The 22,895-nt window shown below is 40.8% G+C and overlaps 2 protein-coding genes and 1 long non-coding RNA gene across 3 annotated transcripts; 2 read left to right on the top strand and 1 right to left on the bottom strand.

Annotated features, from left to right (window-relative positions):
* Positions 1 to 4,468: 4,468 nt before the first annotated feature.
* On the top strand, positions 4,469 to 12,652 carry LOC146458782 (uncharacterized). Its single transcript, XR_014858119.1, has 2 exons — positions 4,469 to 4,599; positions 12,528 to 12,652. It is a non-coding gene; the product is annotated as an uncharacterized LOC146458782 (long non-coding RNA).
* Positions 12,653 to 13,063: 411 nt separating this feature from the next.
* On the top strand, positions 13,064 to 15,865 carry LOC146458781 (uncharacterized). The gene is made up of 3 exons (XM_085090309.1): positions 13,064 to 13,751; positions 13,987 to 14,090; positions 14,313 to 15,865. Exons 1-3 carry the CDS (start codon positions 13,064 to 13,066, stop codon positions 15,258 to 15,260), a joined length of 1,740 nt encoding a protein of 579 aa, XP_084946435.1. The 3' UTR covers positions 15,261 to 15,865.
* A 347-nt stretch (positions 15,866 to 16,212) lies between these two features.
* Positions 16,213 to 21,777, bottom strand: LOC146458780 (uncharacterized). Its single transcript, XM_085090308.1, has one exon. The coding sequence runs from the start codon at positions 21,775 to 21,777 to the stop codon at positions 16,213 to 16,215; it is 5,565 nt and encodes a 1,854-aa protein (XP_084946434.1).
* Between the last annotated feature and the right edge of the window lie 1,118 nt (positions 21,778 to 22,895).

The raw sequence follows: 22,895 nt of genomic DNA, 5'->3' as shown, positions 1-22,895 counted from the left end.
TGGTCTGTTGAGGCGCTAAAGGGGTGACGTATGAATGGCGTCATACAGTCAGGAGTAACCGAGCCTCGCTTTCGCTCTCGCTCGGATTTCCCGTCGTCCCATTTGTCATTAAAGAACACTTTGACGTCTGGTGCAAGTTTTCTCTCTTTCCCCAGTTCGGAAACAGAAGTCTTTTCCCTGTTGGCGGATTTCTGCGAAGTTTCTTGTTACCTTGATGTTGCTGCTTCCGAATGTTTGTCTCTTCCTTTGTAAATTCGTTCTTTCGATTTCAAACCAGCTGTAAAAACTCGCTGTGGATGTCTGCAGTCGGTATTAAAACCCCCTTTCCCTCCAACACCACCACTGCTTAATCGAATAAAAGCCAGAGTGTCATTGTTCCGACCTTTCTTGAATTCCTGCTTGTGTCGAACACTCTTCCACAGAAATCATTCTTCCACTTTCGCTTGTGAATCTCGATATCTTCCAACTGATCTGTCAGGACTCTAATTTCGTAAGGATTTTTCTTCAAAATAGCTTGACCCATTTTACTGACAGAAACATTGTGTATAGTTTCGTAGACCAACTTTCTCTCCATCATCTTTTTGCGGTTCATTTTTTTCTCTTTTCCCAGCGCTAGTTACCCCAACGACACGAAAAGGATCCGTTCTTTAGAGTTTTATTCATTACCATAGTGAATATTTTGTTCAAGGTGATTATTTCTTTAGAAAAAATTGTGATCATGGAAAATTACACCCGATAACAGGGTCATTAACACTTGAAAACGTAATCAATAACAAGACGTATTTGTGAGAACAATGTGAATTGCACAACTGTCCGGTATTTGGGTGATAATTGGGTTTGCGAAAAATTCGTTTACATAACTCGTCACCTGGTTGGCTTTTTGTTAGATGATTATACAAAAAGACGGATGTGACGTTTAAATTTGTTTGGCTTTCTTAGAATTAAGTAGAACGACTCAAAGCAGCCGATTTGTGTCTAATACCTTACAGTGCGACGCGCCTTACGGTGGCCACCCAACAAACATTTTAAACAAGTTAGCTATAAAATACAAAACGACATGTTTTCAATAATTCGTTGTGCGTCACTTGCCTGTTGGACTTTGCAAGGAGGCGTAACGGTTGATGAAATTCGCGTATCCTGATTGGCTAACTTGTAAAAAAAAAGTTTTTTGGGTGGCCACAGTAAGGCGCATCGCACTGTAATACTTGGAAGAATTCGAAATTACGTAAGAGAAATACCTTCACCATCGGTTAGGATTCATAAAACTGAGAAAACTTACAGTTCTTATAAGCTCCCTGTCTTGTTTGCAAATGGTTAGCTAAGTACGCGTGCCAAATTAGGAAAACAACTGCTATCAGGAGGATTTTACACATGTGTTTAGACGGTACTTTAATGAACGTCACAATTTTCACGAAGGTACGAGTTGATTCCGATACCTTATTGGTCCCTGTGTATCCATTTACACGCCGTACATTCAAAAGATTTGTTTTAATTTAGGCCATTTATGCACAAAATTCAGTACTTTTTAATTCTGGGGACTAATTTGGCTCCTACATTAGGGGAAGAATAATATATTTTTCGGTGCTAAGATGAACCTAAAAAATTGAGTAAATGTTTTCCTACTAGTACCGAAGTATTTTTCTGTGCGTTTTATTGGACTATGCGGGAAAAGCAGATCTTAGGAAGGCCTATTGGAATCCAAAACGAAAAGTGAGGGGTAGCCACGCATTTTAATAATATCTCAAAAAAGCGCCAAAATATTAAGCAATGGAGGGGATTTTTCCTAAGTTGAAGCTTAATTATCTCTGAAAAATGCATGGTTATATACCCCTAATTTTCTTTCGAGATACCAAAAGCATTTGCTTAGTTCTATTTTCTCTGCATAGTTTTAATCCGCACAAAAATATTCCTGTATTAGCAGGCACAACCCATAGGAAACCCGAGTATCTCGAGTCGCGCAGAACGTATGCGCAGTAACAAATTAAAGGTAGGCACCGTCCTTAAATAAAGGCCAGAATATTGGTCTCAAATGATCTATGATAGGGCCTATTGAAACATTATGTGGAAGACAGGCGAAAGTTCCCGAAACTTTGCGAACGTGGCATGAGGTGTTGATACACCCACAGTCATTGATGTATGCAGCTTCTGCCTTCCGAATGATATTTAAACATACGCGTAACAATTAAGATCTTATTACACTTTGTTCGGCCACGTTCTTATTAGCTTGATTGCACGTTACGTCATGGCGGCCATGTTGGTGATTAGGAACAATAGGATTTTTCTCCTTTGGGAGTTAACTCCATTTTTATGCAAATTTTGTGTGCAAATTTTCTTTTGCAATTGTTTTGGCCCCAATATGGCGTCGGTGCAATCAAGCTACAGGGACCTTAAGCATTGACGACGACAACGGCAACGAAACGTCAGAAAACAATAGTTTTAATTAGAAAAACACTGGCTCTGCACGTGCGTTATGCACTTTAGGATATTTCTTTCGCGTCCTCTGCAAAACATCAACGTAAAATGACCACACTTAAGCTTTTATAGAGAACGTAAACGCATGATGATTAATTTCCATTTCTCTTTCTGAACGTTAAAGCCGCCCCTACGGCGTAAGCTTCTTGATAGTTCGGCCAGATTACACAAACTTAATGAATAGAAATTATCGAGAATTTATTCAGATAATGCGAAATGTCATTTTTATGTTCCGTTTTCGTTCGCGTCTTCGTCGTCTCTAAATTTTTAAATCGTCAACAACAACAACAACAACAACAATAAGCTTTACTTGCATGACCATATAAATATTTACAGTATTGCAAAAGCGTCAAAAGAGTCCTTACGCTTTGCTAACTAATAGTCAAATATGACTTCTCTGTGCCCTAACGCGACCTTCTACTGAGCGATTGACCTTATATGAGAAGAAAAATTACCCACTCCCCCTCAGTCTCGTTCCCAGAGTCCTCAGGCTCTATGGCCAGCGGTTGGTTAGCAGTAGAGACTCTGGGGTACTGGAATTTTATTACCGCGGGATTTCTGCGGTAAAACAATAGAGGCCGTTACGGAGCTTAAACAGAGCAGCCAATCAAAAAATTCATATTTTGTTTTAATTCTCCAGAGTCTCTCCTGGGTAGGTACTTCATATATGGGCCCACCCGCTGACCAAAAACCCTGAGGACTCTGGGTATGAGATTGCTCCGGGGTATGCAGCCCCTTTTCGGTTTAGCCAATCAACAATTTTCTTTTGTCGATTTCTTCAGAGTCTCTCCTGACGAGCAACCACTTGTCAGAGTCTCGTCATGTTTATTAGGCCATTAGGAGACAAGATAAAATACAAAACAGTCATTTGAAATAAACCAAATGTTCGAATTAATGAAACTGGGAAAACTTTTAAATTTTGCTAAAGCGCTCGCTGGTGTCGAAAACTTAACGTCAATTTGGCTTTCTGGCTGCAAAATGACCACGTGAGAAGTTCGATCGAAATAATCTAGGGAATGCACAAACACAAACGTTTTATCAAGGATCAAAGCTTCGCTGAAAACGCAAGACTTCTTGAAAAAGGTGACAACCCTTCCACCCTAACCACCCTTCCACGCAATAAAACTATGCACAATCCACGTTAGATCTTATCTAGTGAGAGTGTGATGTACCAAAGCGGGAGACGAGGGAAAAAAGCGTTTGTCGCCCACCAAAAGCGGGAGAGTTGGCATCACTTCAGTAACAGTTCATAGAACTTAAAAAAACGTTTATAGCGAGGGTCGTGTTATCATGTGACATCTCTGGGATATCTTTCAAGCAAAATGGAAACACTTATCTGGAGGCTGTAATAATCCTTATGGCATTATAACTACTAGGTAGATCATTTTAGTTCCGGGAAACTTTGAAATTGTGTTGTTTTTGTTGTTGTAAAATGTTTTCTTTTTCTTGTTAATAAGAAAAAAAAAAACAATAACAGCCCATGACTGGGAGCCTCTTACTGTATTAATTCTTTGACTCCACCTTTTCCCGAGTACATTTATTTAAGGACGGTGCCTACTAATAACGAACTATTTTTGCACGGTTTTTCACTATGCGGGAAAAGCAGATCTTGGTAGCGGGTATTGAAATCCAAAAAGAAAATTGGGGGTAACCACGCATTTTTTTAGAGATAACTAAGCAACAATTATTCTAAAAAGCAGTAAAATACAAAGCAATGTATGGCGCTTTTTTCCAAATTAAATATTTATTATCTCTGAAAAATGCATGGTTACCCCCAATTTTCTTTTTGGATACCAAAATCACTTGCTAAGTTCTGCTTTCTCCGCATAGTTTTAAAGCGCGCAAAAATATCCCTGTAATAGCAGGCACCACCCATAGGAAACCCGAGTATCTCCAGATGCGCGGAACGTATGCGCAGTAACAATAGTAGGCTGCTTTCGTCGCGAAAAGGTATGATGTATGCCTCAGGAGGCAAACCACTAAAATTAATGATGGTTATACCATGTATCTACAGTGTTACCGATATGGAGCTGAACAGGTCTGTGGGCTGAAACAAAATTTGGAAGAGTTTTCGTCGAGGAGCGAGGACAACGTCGAAGACATTCATTTATCAGAGATTTTTTCCAGGTAAGAGTTGTTTGATTCTTCTTTGAACACCGCAACAGGAAGCTCGAATTTCCTTAGTTTGGCCATACGCGACAATAATAAGCTTACTTACTTACATTGAGCTTATAGAATAGCGGTTTCTGGCATGGTCAAATGATTTGTAAAAGATTACGATCTTTTGGTAGCCTGTCTGCTTCCTTCTACGGATAAATGTGATGTGTGAAAAGTGGAACGTAAAGAAATTGAAATTAGCGAATAGTACGCATAATGTAAACCTTGCCGGCCATGAGGCGCTTTGTTTAGTTTTTCGAGCGACAATCAACGGTGAAATGACACTCGCGCTGGACACTTATACAAGTTCATAGGTCAAGGCGACGAAAATGGGCCCTTTTTCGATAAATGCCCGATGAACAACTACTTAACATCCAGTTCTTGAATACTCCAAACAACACTAGGAAATTTTGGATTTCAATTACAGTATAAAATTATAAAGGGTGGTCCAATACCAAGTATTCGAAATCATCGGTACTGGAATTTCCTTGGAAAAAAAAAGTCGATACTTGCGGGAAATACAAGCAATGCATGACTTGAATATAGGAGGCAGTGTTTAATTTTAAGTGACAAAAATATTTTTCCGTTTGTGCATGTGCTGTTTAATTTTAATTTGTTTAATTAACAGTTCTTCGATGCCAATTTTGCTGGGCCCAAAATCTATGCGCTAACAATTGAAAAAAAAATCTACTTCTGACTAAAACTAACAATGTTACAAGTTCACTTGATCTGTAAAACTCAGACAAACTATAAAGTCTATAAACCTTGGATTTGAATGAAATTAAAGAACTTGCTGTCGTTAAACTTGCGGGAAGTTTGTTTCATTTCGGTGCAGGCACTGAAAATGCCCTGTCCCCATAGGTACAGGTGAAAGATTTGAGGACAGCTAAAAGGCTTTGTGCTGTTCGTAGGGAGCACTTGGGAACATAGGATTCAAGCAAATCCATTAGATATGCCAGAGCAGAGCCTTAAAAGTCATTAATGACACTTTACTCAAAGGAAGTATAGCTAGAATGCCGTGGCTGTGTTTTTCTTGTTGTTGTTGTTGAATGTTTGCAGCCCATTAGTAGTCTTTTTGGAGAGTTGGTTTAATGGGGCATGGTCATGTGCATAACACCCTGCTTTAATCTTTTATCTTTTATTAGCATAATTATTGCCATTAGCAAAGCAAATCCGGCAATGGAGCAGCCAGCGGACGCAAAATAGATTAATACATGCAATACATATAAAAAAACTAGTTTATATTATTGATTCATAAAGTAATTGAAAAGCTTGGAAGTGTGTTGGATACTGCACTGATAAATTCTGAGTCAGAGCCAGACTTGATGACGTCAGGTGGTAACGCATTCCATGCTCGGATTGTTCTTGCTGCGCCACTGACATAATGATTTTCAAAAGTTAAGCCTTCAGAAATTTTTCAAAGAGCTCTATCTCTGATATTAGCCTGATGTTTATATTGTTCTTTATCTTCTCCATCATTGTAATAGTATACATATCTTCAATAGCGGTTGGTTTACTTCAATTAGGATTCACAGAATGTCTGTTGATTTTTTGGCCGGAATTTACTTCGTGAAAGATTTTTATTGGACAATGGTGGATGTTGGAATCGGTAGGGTTGAATACAGGATTTGGAATATACTGTACACGTCTGACAATGTTAATGTCAACAAATTTGGCTTACTATTTTTTGCACTTTTGTTTGTTGACTTTAAGGAGTAGTGGAGTCATTTTATGGCCGAAAAATGGGGCAGTGCGCTTTGAAATCTTATTTTGTAAGCTGGCATATGTTTGGTTGTAATGTTTGATCACCCAAGAAGAGACTCTGACCAGCTTTTAAGGTTACTTATAGGGAAGAAAGGTTGAATTTTTCTCAGATAAATTTTTTTAGATAATTGTTGAAACAAGAAAGGGATGCAAAGTTTCGTGAAAACAGCAGTTAGAAATCTTAAAAAGAACGCTAGCTATCTGAAAAACAAAGTTTTGTAGGAAAAGCGGTGAATGAGTGAAGGTGTCATAATCCAATTTATGCGGGACTGTGTTGACATATTACGCGGCAAAATTTACCCGTGATCTTACCGGCAAATTTGCATATTTTTGTTTACATCATGTTCATCGCATGTCACGGAGTTGTATGTAAAATTTTACTGTAAAACAGCGTTCCATTTCGGATTCAAGCATTGCGTAAAGGGTTGTTATGAAGAAAGCAAAACTAGAAAAGTCGCCTTGGGTGGAGGAAGGTCGAAAAATCATTTGACGAAGCCAAAAAACTTCAGCTGGCGGAGAGCAACAAGGGTTCTTGGTACAACCAGTCAGATTTTCTTTCAAACCCATCCTCGTCAAAAGATATCGGAGCAAGCCAGATAAAAATAACTGCCTCAGCAGCAGAAAAATTCGAGGACGAGAAATCGGATAGTGGAGAGTCGAACATCAGTTTGGAGTTCGAAATCGAAGATGCCGGCGACAATCCAGCCTCTTTCGCCGTTGTTGACCGGCTGAAAATAAGCAGCGAACCTCAGCGCGCGTGGTGAGAAGTGCGTGTCTCGTGTCAACTCCACAGGGGCTGCCAGTTTCATGTTCTGCGCCTATCTGCCGTTTTCTTTTTGTTTTGGTTTGGCCGGTGGCTTTCTCGCGCCAGACTTAACTTTTCCCGTAAAGCAATCGTTTTACAATGTTAGAGTAACAGTGACTAAATGCTTCCGCGGGCAGTTTCGGTTGTTTTTTTTTTATCTGCAGAACTCCCAAGGGAATGCTTCATTGTGTTTGATTGGCCGGTGGCGTGAGCGTGTTAACAAGTATCTTAATGAGGTGCGAAAACTCTGAAAATGTTTCAAGGCCGAAAACACGGCTTTTGTTTTTTCGCAATTTCCCAACTTTAAATGAATTAATAGGGTATCTAGATTTGCCAGATTTCAACGAAATTCGGCCAAAATGGTCATCAGATGTTAATGCATCAAAGTGTGTCAGGCTTTTACGAAATTCAAAATATTTTTCCTGTGACGTGTTAACATCTGACGCGACTACAAAAATTTTCCATTGTCCATCTTTAGGATGGGTTTTCTCACAAACCAATAGGAATAAATAAAAAGCCTGACACACTTTGTTAGCCTATTATCTCCTGATTGATATTGTGCAGTCTGTTTGGTTGTGCGCCTTTACGTGAGAGTGGGTAATTCAGTTAAGTACACATTGCTAGTATTGAGTTTGCAGGCCTCTGAGCGCTTATGTATCCAACAAAATAAAAAAACATTGATATTTTCGCAAAGTTCAATTTATCAGCTTTGGAGTGATATATAGTTTTCCGTGGTTTTATCCAAATCAGCGCGCGTACGCTAGATTTCCCTGAAGGGACTCGCGAAGCATGGCAGTAACCTTAATGCAAGCTTTCTTTGAGGATTTGTCTCAGAATGTTTTTGGAGGATTTGGAATCTTTGAACATTTCAAATTGCTCATATTTGTTTAATCTTAGAGTGTATCTAGCAGTCTAGTCTTTTGTTGAGCATTAGGAATTTTCTGCCGTTCGGATCATGCTAAGCAACTGTTTACTGGTGCTTTGCTTTCCCTAAAAATATCACGCTGAATTATGACAATTAGGTGGTACAAATTTTATTTTAACATCTTCACTGACAAAATAAAGAAAGTTTTACAATACAATTGTAAAATGCAGTTAATGGAACGTGACGCCCTTAGCACCGGGTGGCATCTCTACGTACTGTACTTTAGACTTATCACTGTATCATTGTCACGTTAGTCAATAGTCACATTGTAATACATGTATGTTGCGACGTTGTCTGGAGACAAGTTAGTTCACTTTTTCTGTATGGCTAAACCAGTGAATGGTGCATTCATGTCGCGTTTGCTATGATGTAAAGTCTATCATAAGCATAGTACAACCCTGGCCATTGGCCCTGACATTGAATGCTGTCTAGCTTTAAATGTGTGATAGAAGTTTCTAAGTCACACTTGGTTACAACGTGGTTTTTTCTACTGTTACGCTGTAAAAAATGTACCCTCCCTCCCTCCCTCCCTTTGGGGGTTGATCTGTGATATACTGAATAGACTTGGGGATGCCTATCGGCGTTTGCGCTTCGGTTAAGTCTGCGTAGCGACTTCCCCAAGCTAAGTTCTCTAGTTCATTTCAATGACTTTTGGTAATATTGACCTGCCAATACTCCGGTCCGACCCAGCAGCGCTGGTGAGATAGGTGAGGCATGATAGGTCATTCAGTTAATTAGGTTTGCGCATTGCTGGCCTAGATGGCAGCTCGTAGCGCTCTAGTTTTGCGACCTGCCAATACTCTTCTTGGAGTGGTGCTGCTGGCCTAGCTGTGCTGCTGTTGCAGTGCATTGTTGTGTTTTGTTGTTGTTGGCCTAGGTGCAGCTGGAAGTGCCAGAGAAGTGAGGCCTTAAAATGGTCACGCAATAGAAGTCGCCAGTCACGCCAATCGCCGAGCGGTGTCCCCCAAATTAATGCCAAACATGTCTTGTGGTCCTTACTTTAGTTTATTACTCTATATTTCATTAAAGCTTGTGTGTTTGGATACTCTAAACGGAACACTGACATTAACTTTAAATTACTAACTACCATTGACACAACCTGGAAAATATACTTAAGTTTTATTTTGGCACCATTTTATCAACAACGCTAGTGATCCTCGTGTGGCGATTGCACATGCTTCATTTGAAAAGAAAACAATAGAATTTTGACGGCTAAAAGTACACAAGAAATGATCAATTATCCTGTGAAATCACACAGAGTATTGCCCAATACTTAATAGGTAAAATCAGGGGGGAATCAGTGAAAGAGTAAATTAAAGCAACAATCTGCTTAGGGATAAAAATAAAACCTAAAAACAATCTTTTTATGTCCACAAAACACATACACTGTAATTATGTAGTATAATTACATTATTTTATATTTTTAACAACAAGCTTGAGATTTCTCAATATATGGTTGAAGGGCTTTTTTCTGAGGAAACCCTGATGTTGAAATCTGTTTTTGGACATCCATGGGAAAAAATAATGTTCGCCTGAAGAAAGTATGACTTCCTTTAAATCAATAATTGATTTAATTTATATGTAGTATTTAAGGTTGATCTTTAGACTGACAGTAATATTTTTGATGCAGTGTTTATTATTATCCAAAGTTGTTGCTCCAGATCCAAAGGGCCAGTTATTTAAACAAAGAATAAATAATAGGCCACAGGTTAAGACAATCAGTGGGCCTCTAAATCTGTTTATAAGTGGGTTATTTTAAGTGGATAAATAGTTTTCTAGGCTGGGATGCAAACCTTCTTGTTACCATCAGCAGCAGACAATGTTTAGATATGACTGTTGGCAAAATAGAAAATGGTTTAGAACATGGTTTTGTTAAACACTGTCCAAACTCTCTTTTGTAATTCAAAGATTCCAGGAGTGCAGTCCTGGCACATGGTCAGCACATAAGCAATGCAAGTGTGTAGTTCAACCCGAAGACGACATTTCTATATAAGTTCTACATGTGCATATGCAATTATCATTTGATAACTTGTGGAAGGTGGACCTTGTGTGTTTTGGATGATTTGAAAACTAAAATCTCTTTGAAATTTTGTTTATCAAAGCCAAGAAAGTATTACTCAACATCATCTTGATCAGGAAAAACCTCATTTGCATTTACTTTCAACGCACAATTTACATTATGCAACTACAAAAGTAGTTTCGTCAAAAGACCTCGTCAGTTGGTCCCCAGGTTTGTTTTAAAATGCATGTTCATTGTAAACCGCCATCGCATTTTAAAATGAACATGGTAACCAACTGGCATGGTCTTCCAACGAAACTAGTTTTGTGGTTGCATATGTAAATTGTGTGTTGAAAGTAAATGCAAATGAGCTTTTCTTGATCAAGTTGATGAAACCTAAAATGGCTTTAATTTATAAATTGACTGTAAGCTACAAATTTTGCATTTGTGGTTAAATTTAATGTTATTTTTTATTCATGGATGCTTCTTAAGGAGCCATATTAGATCAGATGACATTTTGATTTGATGCATAGGCAGATCAGGAAATTTATGAATTTTCCTGTTTAACCACTGTTCACAAGCCTGGTTGGTTGGGTAATAGCTGCTACCAGTCGTCAGTCTTCTGAGATTAGTTTTAGCGCATGATATGATAGGGGGTATTGTTAATTTCAGATCTTGCCGCAGTTTTGTGTGGATTGGCATAATTTGGAATTTGTAAATACATTATTTGTTTTGCACATAATTCCGTGACAAGATAATCAAGTGCGCTTTAAAGTATAGGGACACTGCAGACTAAATTGGGATTTGGAAATGTTGGTTTTTTGGAAGAGGGAAAAATTTAGCTGATCAAGGAAGAAATTCTTCTACTGAATGGTAATTCTATATAGTTATAGTAACATGTCTTTAATTTCAATTTTTTAAGAGAATTAACAAGAGATCAACAGTATATACACATGATTGGAAGTGGCAAATACAGCAGCTACTACAGAAGAACGTAGTAGAAATTCAGGAATGTAACATAATTATGTAATATATCCTAAGATTATAAGCAACAATTATTCTAAAAATTGGTAAAATACAAAGCAATGTGTGGCATTTTTTTTCCAAATTGAAGCTTTATTATCTCTGAAAAATGCGTGCTTACCCCCAATTTTCATTTTGGACACCAAGAGCCCGTGCTGAGTTCTACTCTCTCCGCTTAGTTTTAAACCGCGCATAAATATCCCTGTATTTGTAAGCAACACCTATAGGAAACCCGAGTATCTCTAGATGTGCAGAACGCATGGGCAGTAGCAAAAGTACAAAGATGATAACTTGGTTGTAGATTTATGTAAGCGACATGAAGTGTCCCAAAATTGATATTCAAATAGAAGCCTCCTCGTATCTTGAGATGTGAGTGCCCAAGTGTGTGATATTTCTTTGTCAGCTGCTACCCACCCCTCCCAGGATCCTGGTTGAAACTTCATGTAAGAGTATCAAACCTTCCCCACCAGTGATAAACTTAACCTTCCACTCAAGACCATAGGCCTTGAGAGAGGGGCTCTAATACAGAAGTATTTTTGTGCAGTTTATAACTGTTAAAGAAAGTGACATCAGGCCATCAGAAAATTTGAAACTTGTGGGTGTAACCTTAGATAGTAGGCTAAATTTTAGTCATCACGTGGAAGAAGTATGTACGAAAGTGAGTGGGAGGATTGGTATGCTAATGAGGTTAAAAATTAAATTTGAAACTTGTGGGTGTAACCTTAGTTAGTAGGCTAAATTTTAGTCATCAAGTGGAAGAAGTATGTACGAAAGTGAGTCGGAGGATTGGTATGCTAATGAGGTTAAAAATTTTAGTCCAACTGTGGCCAAGCTGAGAGGTTTTAAGTCCTACCATTGATATTTGACTAATAGTTGCCTGATGTGGCATTTTCAATTAACTAACATCAGAAAACTGGAAAGATTACAGGAGAGAGGGTCAAGGGAAGTCTTCAGGGAAACTCCAATTAACATTTCAAACACAAGAAAGAGTGTTTCATCTGGTTTCGAAACAAGTGGTTTGAAAAAACACTTCTCAACCTACTTCTCAGTGTTTGGATATCTGATGAAACACACCTTCTCGTGTTTGATATATTCCATCATCATCTGTTGGGAAGAGCTGAGCTCCCAACGCTATTGAAAAGACAAATGCAAGACATATGTGTTTTAATGTTCAGAGTAAAGTGTAAGTTGTGTCCAAGGAATATTTGTGATATTTTATGGCATGTGACTCTACATATTTATTAAGACAATCTGAGTATTCACTACTGAGATACAAAACGGTAATATAGGCAAAATGTATGCGCAGTGGCAAAAGGAGGTACTTTCGTTAACAGAGTTTTCACGTTTCATATATCTGACAAGCGGTTGTCGTTGTCTTACAGGTTCCTCAGATACAAGGTATTCTTGTGGAGTAAGTATCCTTCTGCACAATCAAGATGAGTCGAGGTCCTTTGAATGCAATATCTGTGGCAAGTATTTTTCAAAAGAACCGGCTTTTGAAAGACACATAAAAAGCCATACAGGACAAGCATTCAAGTGCAAACAATGTGGACAGTGTTTTAGGCGTTCAACTGCATTAATAAGCCACACCAAAAGTCACGCGGAAAAGGAGCTTCACCAATGCAAGCAGTGTGGGAAGTGTTTCAGCCGAGCATGCAACTTATGTCAACACCAGATTGTGCACACGAGAGGCAAGAGTAACGGCACCAAAGAAAATCAAGCAAATGGTCGTCTGCATACACGGGAGAAATGTTATCAATGCGAACAGTGTGGCAAGAGTGTTAGTAATTCAGGTAATCTTCTGCGCCACATCAGAACGCATACAGGAGAGAAGCCTTATCAATGCAATGACTGTGGAATGCGTTTTGCGGATTCAGGAAATCGTACTCGACATGTTAGAGTGTTGCATAATGGAGAGATGCGTTTTGGGTGTAAGCATTGTGGGAAGCGTTTTACCAATGCACGAAATCAACAAACACATGAAAAACGACACAACGGAGAGAAAGCGCTCCTTAAGGGAAAGCAACACTTGAGTAGCCTTGCAGCGGCAGAAAATGGAAAGCAGAAGAAGACAACGGGCAATGCAAAGCTGTCTTTCGAGTGCAAACATTGTAGTAAGTGTTTTCGTCGTGCATGGGAACTAAAGAGACATAACAGGACCCATACAGGACACAGGCCTTTCAAGTATAACTACTGTGGAAAAGGCTTCAGCGATGTACGAAATCAGCGGAAGCATGAAAGACAGCACTCTGAAAAGACGTCTACTATGATGGTAGAACGTAACACCAGTGCTACTGTGTCAGGAAATGAACAGCAACAAAAAGGAACAGCAAAAAGGACTCTTATGTGTAAACATTGCAGTAAGTGTTTTCGTCGTGCATGGGAGTTAAGGAGACATAACAGGACCCATACAGGAGAGAGACCTTTCAAGTGTAACTACTGTGGGAAAGGCTTCAGTGATGTACGAAATCAGCGGAGGCATGAAAGACAACACTCTGGAGAGACGTCCACTATGATGGAAGAAGGTAACACCAGTGCTACTGTGTCAGGAAATGAACAGCAGCAAAAAGGAACAGCAAAACGACCTCTCATGTGTAAACATTGTAGTAAGTGTTTTCGAGGTTCGTGGGATCTAAAGAGACATTGCAAAATACACACGCGAGGGAAGCAATTTAATGGAGAACAGGGCAGTCTGTGGTTTACCCAGTCGGGCTATTTAGCACGGAATAAATCGACACGCAGAAAAGAAAAGCCTCGTAATTCACAACAGGAACAATTAACGCGTAAAGGAAAGAAGTCTCATCTATGTCAACAATGCGGCAAGTGTTTTTTCTCTTTAAGCAACTTACGGAGACATACACGGATACACACAGGGGAACAACCCTTTGAGTGCAAACATTGTGGAAAGCGTTTTAGTGACCCAAGTGGTCACAAACGGCATGAGAGTTCGCATAGAGTGAAGACGTCTCATAGGAACAACCAGATTGGGAAGTATAGTAGGCGACCAAAGCATCTTCAGAAGCATGGAGGAGCGCGCACAGTCAAAAAGCCGCTTAGCCTGCTTGTTACCGATGCAGAAGATCAACAACAGGAGGATCAAGGTGCAGCCCAGCCGTCTTTTCAGTGTGAAACTTGTAGCAAGTGTTTTGCCGATCGATATTCACTAGCAAGGCATACAAGAGCACACGCGAGGAAGAAACCATATAAGTGTGGATATTGTGGAAAGTGGCTTAGCTCTTAGGGGAAACCGAGTTAGACATGAAAGGACCCATACTGGGAAGGAGCCTTTTAAGTGTGGGCACTGTGACAAGTGTTTTAGTGATGCAGCACATCGGCGGCGACACGAGAAGACACACAACGTCAAGGACAAGCAACATGATCGGCTTGCCAATGGGAAAGGAGGTCAACAGCGGCAAGAACTAAAGGAAGGTAGAGGAGTAAGGGGAAAATGTTCAGGAAAGGGACCATTTCAATGTGAGCGTTGTAGTAAGTCTTTTCTGTATCGGTCTAAACTTATAAGACATGAGAGGACCCACACTAGCGAGAAGCCTTTTAAGTGTGAACGCTGTGGCAAGGGGTTTAGCGAGGCAAGACGTCTGAAGCGACACGAGGGGACACACACTGGGGAGAAGCGTTTTAAGTGTGAACGCTGTAGCAAGGAGTTTAGCGAAGCAAGACATCTGAGGCGACACGAGAGGACACACAGAGTTAAGGACAAGCAAATTGATAGGCTTGCCAATGGGCGACAGCAGGAAGAACTAAAGAAAGATACAGGAGTGAGAGAAAAATGTTCAAGAAAGCGACATTTTCAATGTCAACATTGTGATAAGTGTTTGTCCAGTGAATATGGACTTAATAGACATACCAAGATTCACACAGGAGAAAAACCTTTTAAATGTGAACACTGTGACAAGTGGTTCAACGACACAGGAAACTGTCGTCGACATGAAAAGACTCACACAAGAGGAACGCCAGTAACGATGCAGAAGCCAAGGAGTCTTACAGCACACGTTTGTTGGATTTGTTCAGAGGAGTTTCGCAGTGAGTTTATCCTTCGTAAGCACTACGATGATCATATGATGGAGATCAGCGATGCAGACCTGCCGGCAGAATGAAACGCCCAGATGGCATGATCGGACAGGTATTTGCTTGGGATCACCAACAGACTACTAAAGTGTGATGTCACAAATGTTCGAATTTTTGAAATTATAGGATTTATTAAGGCGTTCGCAAAGAGCATGATGAAAAATGCCTTCTTGGCAAAAATCAGCATCTTATTGCGATTTGTTGGTGGGATATTGGGACTTTTATGCTTCAATGACTCCATGCAGATCCTTCTAATTTGGTCTCTGTTTTAACCGTTGAGAACAGAGACAAAATTACAAGGATTTCTATTGGGTGGTCGGAGCATAACAGAGCTAATATCTCACTCCCAAATTGCAATAAGATGCTGATTTTTTGTAGTCAGTACAGGATCACCAATAGGGAACTTAATGACAACGGCCACGGCAGCAAAAAAGTCACTTGAAAATATATCTCTTCACGATTTTTCCAATTCGTTCAACTTGTACAGTGTAGGCAAAGTATCCTGGAACTAAAATTGATAGGAACGGCGTTCACGTAAGGAGGAAGAAGGAAAAATTACCATCGTGTGCTCGCGTTCTCCACAAAACCTTGAATTTGGTCATTTCACGTTGTTGTTTTGCTGATGACGGCAAAAAAGTGTACTGTAATAAACGTCGAGTCGATTGATTGAATGTCGATTTATTTGTGCCTATATTACACCTTTGAACCTAAACCTAGAACTTGTTTGATCGCTCGCGTTGAATGTGTTCCTACCGATATCGAGTCATGCACCGTACTGATCATGTGTATTGTTACACAATTGGTTTCAAATGTCAATCTTGAAAACTATACAAACAAAACATTATTGCATAACATGTCCAAAAAAACATGACTGTCCTTGTATGCCTCGTGACACAAGTATAAAGAATCTGACACTCCCCAAAGTTTTCCACGCAGTGACAAACTTTCACCGTCCTGATTTATCGAAATTATTTACAATGATTATACAATGTTCATTTGTCGACGACCGATCTCCCCGATCACCGCCGCTGTTCGTCGAGGTCGAGCAGCATCCGCAAGTTGACTTGAAACATCCGCAACATGACGTGTATCCACATTGTTTGTACTAGACTTGACCTCGATTGGAATCAAATGTTGAATGACTCTCCTTAAATAACTTGGTCGCTTGTCGCTGTTTCCGACTTTGACGATTGCAGCACGAACCTTTCCATCAGCTCCAGAAATTAGTTCCTCAACTCTTGCAATCTTCCAGTGAATCCTATTTGTAGAATCGTTTTTGAGCAGCACAATATCTCCAACTGAGATTTCTTGAACGGAAATTCCTTTGTTTCTCGGACTTGATTGTTCACGTAAGCTGGTGAGATATTCCTTTCTCCACTGTTTCGTGACTTGCTGTAGTAAATTCTTGTGGTGCTTAGCTCTTCTTGTCAACGATTGATGAGTGCTGACAATTTCGTAATGTGCGTCATTTGGGGTCAATGTGACACGTCGTCCATAAACAAGGTCAGAAGGCGACAATGGATAAGAGATTGAATTCGCGTCGTCGTACACGTAAGTGATCGGCCTCGCGTTGATCACTGACTCGATTTCTACCATCAAGGTTCGCAATTGTTCAAAACTCAGAGATGATCGACCGAGCACTTTCTTCAATGGTAGCTTGACACTTCTGACTAATCGCTCCCAGAAACCTCCCCACCAGGGAGCCTTTTCAACAATAAAGTTCCAGGTGACTCTCTGGTTGACAAGGTAACGCAACACTTCGTTAGATCTTGTGATCCTCCTGATTTCCTTGCTCGAAGACTTGAAAGTTTTCGCGTTGTCTGAATTAGTGGTCGCTGGTAGCCCTCGGCGACTGGCAAATCGTCTGAATGCCAACAGAAAATCTTGAACATCGAGGCTTTTGCATAGCTCTAAGTGTACAGCCCTGGTCGACGCACATGTGAATAAACACACGTAAACCTTGCTTGATTCATTCGCATGTTCATTGACAATGTTTAGTGGTCCCGCAAAATCCAACCCTACATGTGTGAAGGGTGGGTCGTCTGAAACTCGTTCACTCGGAAGATCAGGAGTCGACTGAGCTTTGTACGGCATTCCATTGATTCGCAAACAAATCACGCATTTCTTGATTACTCGTTTTACTGCTTCGCGACCCCTCAAGATCCAAAAGCGCTCTCTTAGCGTGGTAAGAGTGTCCCTTAATCCGCAGTGTTTCACTGATTCATGTCCTTTCTTGATAATCAATTGAACAAATTCGTGTTTAGCTGGCAGAAGAATTGGGTTTCTTGTACTCCCCGGTAGATTGGCATTGTTCATTCGACCCTTGCATTTCACAATACCTTCTTGAATGTACAACCCGAATTGCGTGACATATGTTGGCGGAGTCGATTTCTGATCCTTACGCTTGAGGAATTCAATTTCCTTGGCGAACGAAGTTGCTTGAACTGACTTGATCCAGAGATTCTCGGCGTCCTTTAAATCAGCGGCGTTTAAACTCGTTTCTTCTCCCCTTGTACCCTCGTTTCGAATTCGATGCTTCCACTTCCTTGCAATTTTGACAACAAGAGCTGTTACGCGGAGCAGATCTGTCAAGTCGTGAAATCGCTTTATGTCGATTATCTGATCGATTCTCTTCTCTGGCACTGAGTTGTCATCTGAATTATTCACAAGAGAATGAGTGATAGCTAGTGGATTCTTTACAGCTTCTTCAAGGGCAACCTTGTCTTCGGCTTGTGTCGATCGGTTTTCGGGCCATTCAGATTCTGGCTGATAAAGGAATGCTGCGCCATTCCACCAAGTCGTTTTAGTGGAAAGTTCCTTTGCAGACAAACCACGAGACGGTATATCAGCCGGGTTCAACTCTCCAGGGCAATGCCTCCAATCATCCTTGGAGGTCAAATTTCGAATTTCTTCCACACGATGCTGAACGTACTGTTTCCAAGTTCGCTGGTTCTTGATCCAACACAGCGTAGTCATCGAATCGGTCCAGCAGATGGTCTTAACATTACTTCCGGTCATATTAAGACTGTTCATGAGACGGGCGAGAATAAGAGCACCTAACAATTCCAGGCGTGGAATGGTCTGTCTCTTTAGCGGCGCAACTCTTGTTTTCGAGGCAACGAGACGAACATCGATTTCACCATTTTCATACAAAGATCGAACGTAAACAACTCCAGCATACGCGCGGTGAGAGGCGTCGCTAAATCCATGAAGCTCGAATTGCACAGGCCTTGATCGGAAATAGCAGCGGGGTATTTTGACATCGTTTAAACACTTCAATTCGTTCAGTAATGAATTCCAAGTTCCAAGAAGGTTTTCAGGCAGGTTACTATCCCAGTCAATCTTGTCGAGACAGAGTTCCTGGAAGAGAATTTTCATCTCTACAGTGCACGGGGTGGGAAATCCAATCGGGTCAAATACCATCGCTGTCAACTTCAAAACAGATCGCTTTGTCGCCGGAAGTGACATTCCATAGTTGTACAAATCAGTAAAGTTGAAGAAAAACTCGTCTTCAACAGTGTCCCAGTTCATTCCAAGAACCTTGACCACAGTGTCGCTTTTCGTTTCTGAGTTTCCTGGTGTGATTGACGATTTTGCGTACGACTCGTCATCCTCTGCAGTGATTTCTTGTTTCGATTTTGCTTCGTTTGAATTTTCAACATTCTCGATCGCCCTCACCAGGGTGCGAGAGTTTGAGTTCCATTTCCTAAGGTTGAATCCGCCATCGGCCATGATTTGTTTGGATTTCTTGTAGACATCAATAGCCTCTTCGTCAGTTTCTGTTCCAGTGATCAGGTCGTCAACGTACAAGGACTTCTCTAGCCTTTCCGCCATCTCAGGCTCGCTTTGCTTGTACAAATGCAAATGATGCTTTATCGTCGCGCCCAGGATCGAAGGCGACGGGCGCAGACCAAAGACAAGTCGGTTGAATCGAAACTCTGCAATCTCTGGTTTCTTCGCGAACGGATCTTCGAACCACAGAAATCTGAGCATGTCCCGTTCTCTTTTTTTGATGCTCACCATTAAGAATGCCTTCTCGATATCTGCAGTAATTCCGACGGCGTTCCTGCGAAACTTAGTTAACATGTCGAAGATGTGTGGGATGTGATTGTCTCCAGCTTCAAGACAATCGTTCAGAGAGCTTTCTTCCTTAGAATTCTTGGCCGATCCATCGTAAACGATGCGCACCTTTGTCGTGTCTCGATCCTTTCGTACAACAGCGTGGTGAGGTGAATAGTAAATCCCCTTCGTGTTAAGTTTGTTCGCATCGTTCAATTTTGGCACCCTTTCGACGATTTCCGTTCGCGCTTGTTCCTGAATAATCTTGTCATACTCGTGAAGTAAGTTCGGCTCGCCTTTCAATTTGTGATGTAAAGATCGCAGTCGGGTTTCACACATTCGATAGTTATGAGTACGTGGTAAGCAGTCTTCCTTCCATGGCAGTGAAACTTCGTAATGACGGCCATCAAAAGAGATTTCTTCGTTTCGCTTGGCTTCAATTGGCGAGTGATTTGCAGAATTCAGATCACCTTTAATTCCGATGCTTTCGGTTTCCCAGAACTGTTTCAGCAGATTCGTGATCTCGTCAACTTGATTCGCTTCGTTTAACACCGGTTCACCAGAGATGACAAGATTTGAGACGACATTAGAATTTGCGTGTACATGTTGCTCGCCGGTAGGGCCTGACAGAAGCCAACCAAACTTGCTGTTGATGGCTGTGGGACCGAATTCACCTCGAATCGATTCTCCAGTGACAATGTCCCAGTAATAATCCGATCCAATGAGAATGTCAATAGAGTCATGTTCGTTCGCTGGACTGTCAGCCAGATCTAAATCAGTTAAATGCGGGTATTTCGTGACATTTATTCTCTTTGGAAGTGGCGAACAAATGACAGGAAAATTGAGGGCGGAAATCTCCACGAACTCGTCTTTACTGCTTCGTAGCGGTAAAGTAAATACTTGACATTTTTGTTTTCGATAGGCGTTTTCACCAAACGTGTTTAGGTGAAGGGTCTCAGTCGACGTCGCAGTTAATCCCAGCCTTGCCTTGATGCGGTCGGTCACATATGAGCGTTGACTACCATTGTCGAACAAAATTCGGACGGAAATAGACTTGGATCCGTCTTCGCTTGTTGCTATCGCTGTGGCGGTTTGTAACAATATGCTACCCTTGGTTCCTTTCGTACTTGAAGTTGCGGTGGTAGTGGCGCTCCCCAAACCAGATGCTTCTTCGTTATTTCGATTCGAGAATCCTTGTTCTTCAGTGGGCGTATAAGAATTCGGTGGGTCACAGGGCGATTTTTCTTGACAGATCGATTGATGATGCCTTCGCTTGCAGATCCTACAACTCTTGTCGCAGTGTTCAACTAAATGTCCCCTTTTCAAGCACATAAAACATCTTTTGTCGCGTCTTAGTATGTCTCTCCTGGCGTTAATATCTGTAACCTTGTCGCACGACGCTGAGTAATGCCTTCCAGAGCAGTAAACACATTTTGGAACATTCGCCTCTGGTTTTGAAGTGGCACCAAAAAATGTTCCAGCTGTCGGTAATCGAGGTTTCGGGGGCGGTGCTGGTGGACGTTTCTGATTTCGATCGTCAGTGATTTTGACATTCTCGCTAACTTCTATTGCTTCAACTTCTCGTTTGATTACATCCATTAGTTCTTCAATTTTCCAAACAGCACTTGTCGTTTCTCTAGCGATTCTAACACGAATTTCATTGGGAAGCTTAGACATAACCACTGGAATCAATAAACCACCGTATTGATCAGATGCAACGCCCAATGAAGACAGGCCGCGAATGTGGACGCTGATTTTGTCGTACACAAATCTCAAGGAATTGGAACGTTCCGAGGTCGAGCAGCTTGGTAATTTCAACAGTTCCTCCATGTGCGCGGAAATGATTTGCTGCGTTTTTCCGAACCTCTCATGTACTATTTCGATCGCAGAATTGTAATTCGCTTCGGTCAAAGATAAACCTTGAATTGATCGAGATTCGGGGCCTTCGAGAAGGGAATTGAGATAATTGAATTTATCGATAGTAGAAATTGCCTTGCTTTCGTGCACTGCTGTCTTGTACGAGTCCCAGAAGCTAGTCCACTTAGTTACATCACCTCTAAACCTAGGCAAGATCAACTTAGGTAATTTGGCTTTCGCTTGTTGTGCCACGCCAGGTGAACCTTGGCTGGGGTTGATTTGGCTTTCTTGCGCGCTAGATTCATTGTTCCTTTTTGTTAAAGCATCCTGAATACTTTTCTGGCATGCAACCACCCTTTCTAGAACCCTCTCTGAATCTTCTATTTCAGCTTGAATTGTTTCGACTTCGCATAATGACAAAATGCTTTCGTCAAGGCTCTCAACCAGTTTCAACTTGCTTTCGAGTAAACGATGTAATACATCTAACTGTTTAGCCTGTTCATTATTAAGCGTACCTTCAGGTTCGAGTATCGTGTTTGCTTCTCCAATCCTCTTTGTAATTACACCTCTATGGGCTCCTCGAGAAGCTTTAAGCCTGTCCAGTTTCTCCTTCAGTTCCTTTTCACTCATGACGTCGCTTGCTCAGATCCTTCGTCCTGTTCGTCTTCTTCAGTCGATTCGTTTAGCCAGTGAGTCCTGCCCCACGTTGGGCGCCATGTAATAAACGTCGAGTCGATTGATTGAATGTCGATTTATTTGTGCCTATATTACACCTTTGAACCTAAACCTAGAACTTGTTTGATCGCTCGCGTTGAATGTGTTCCTACCGATATCGAGTCATGCACCGTACTGATCATGTGTATTGTTACACAATTGGTTTCAAATGTCAATCTTGAAAACTATACAAACAAAACATTATTGCATAACATGTCCAAAAAAACATGACTGTCCTTGTATGCCTCGTGACACAAGTATAAAGAATCTGACAGTACAAAAACATATAGCACGTGCAGAGTGATTGCTCGGTTCCTTAGTTGTTTCTGGCGTGTGGGGGGAGAAAACTGTGTGGACGAAATTGTGACCCGGGGTATGGAATCGTAACAACGAAACAACTGAGGAATATAGAAACTGCGAAAGTAGCGATCCTGTATTGACGTTACAGCTATACTAACAACAGTCTGCCATCCTGCGCGGTATATTGTATCACACCGGAAGTGAAATTTCACGTTTTATGTCTCAAGTTCAGGGAAGAAAATTAATAGGGATGCTTTATTTTTTTTGCGATTTTCACATGACAACAACATGACGATTTGATTTAGCAAATAAAATTTCGGACATACACTCTTTTACTGGGCCCAGTTGTTCAAAGCCTGATTAAGCTAATCCTGGGTTTACGTGAGATTTGATTCAAGTTTGATGACTAATCAATAAAGATTCTTCAAAAATATTTTTGTCCCTCAGTTTTGACATAGAATTTTCCTTACCAACAGCTTAGAATAAGCTTTTTGAAGACATTTTTAGCAAGTGAAATGAAAACCTCGGTTAACTCGTAATCACAGATTAGCGTTAATCGGCTTTCGAACAACCGGGCCCTGGCCTTTTTCAAGCTCTAAGATTGTTGCAAAAACAGCTTCATCTGTTGTGTTTCTTGTTTTACTTACTGGACAATCATAGAGTGAATGAGCTTTAGTTAAATGGTTTGCCATATATCAAATCAAATTCTGAGACTATCAGAGGGTAAAAATGTC

Source organism: Pavona decussata, unplaced genomic scaffold (assembly GCF_977016875.1).
Source record: "Pavona decussata unplaced genomic scaffold, jaPavDecu1.1 SCAFFOLD_228, whole genome shotgun sequence".
In the NCBI taxonomy this organism is placed as follows: Eukaryota; Metazoa; Cnidaria; class Anthozoa; order Scleractinia; family Agariciidae; genus Pavona; species Pavona decussata.
Note: the sequence above shows the minus strand (reverse complement) of the source record. Positions and strands in the feature narration are given on the sequence as shown.

Bases quoted from the DNA above. Each gene is read 5' to 3' on its own strand.
- LOC146458781 (XM_085090309.1), top strand. From the start codon at position 13,064: ATGCGTTTTGGGTGTAAGCATTGTGGGAAGCGTTTTACCAATGCACGA. The intron at 13,752-13,986 runs GTAAGTGTTTTC...TTTCTCTTTAAG, and splicing joins TCTCATGTGTAAACATTGTA to CAACTTACGGAGACATACAC. The intron at 14,091-14,312 runs GTTCGCATAGAG...GATATTCACTAG, and splicing joins TGGTCACAAACGGCATGAGA to CAAGGCATACAAGAGCACAC.
- LOC146458780 (XM_085090308.1), bottom strand. From the start codon at position 21,777: ATGAGTGAAAAGGAACTGAAGGAGAAACTGGACAGGCTTAAAGCTTCT.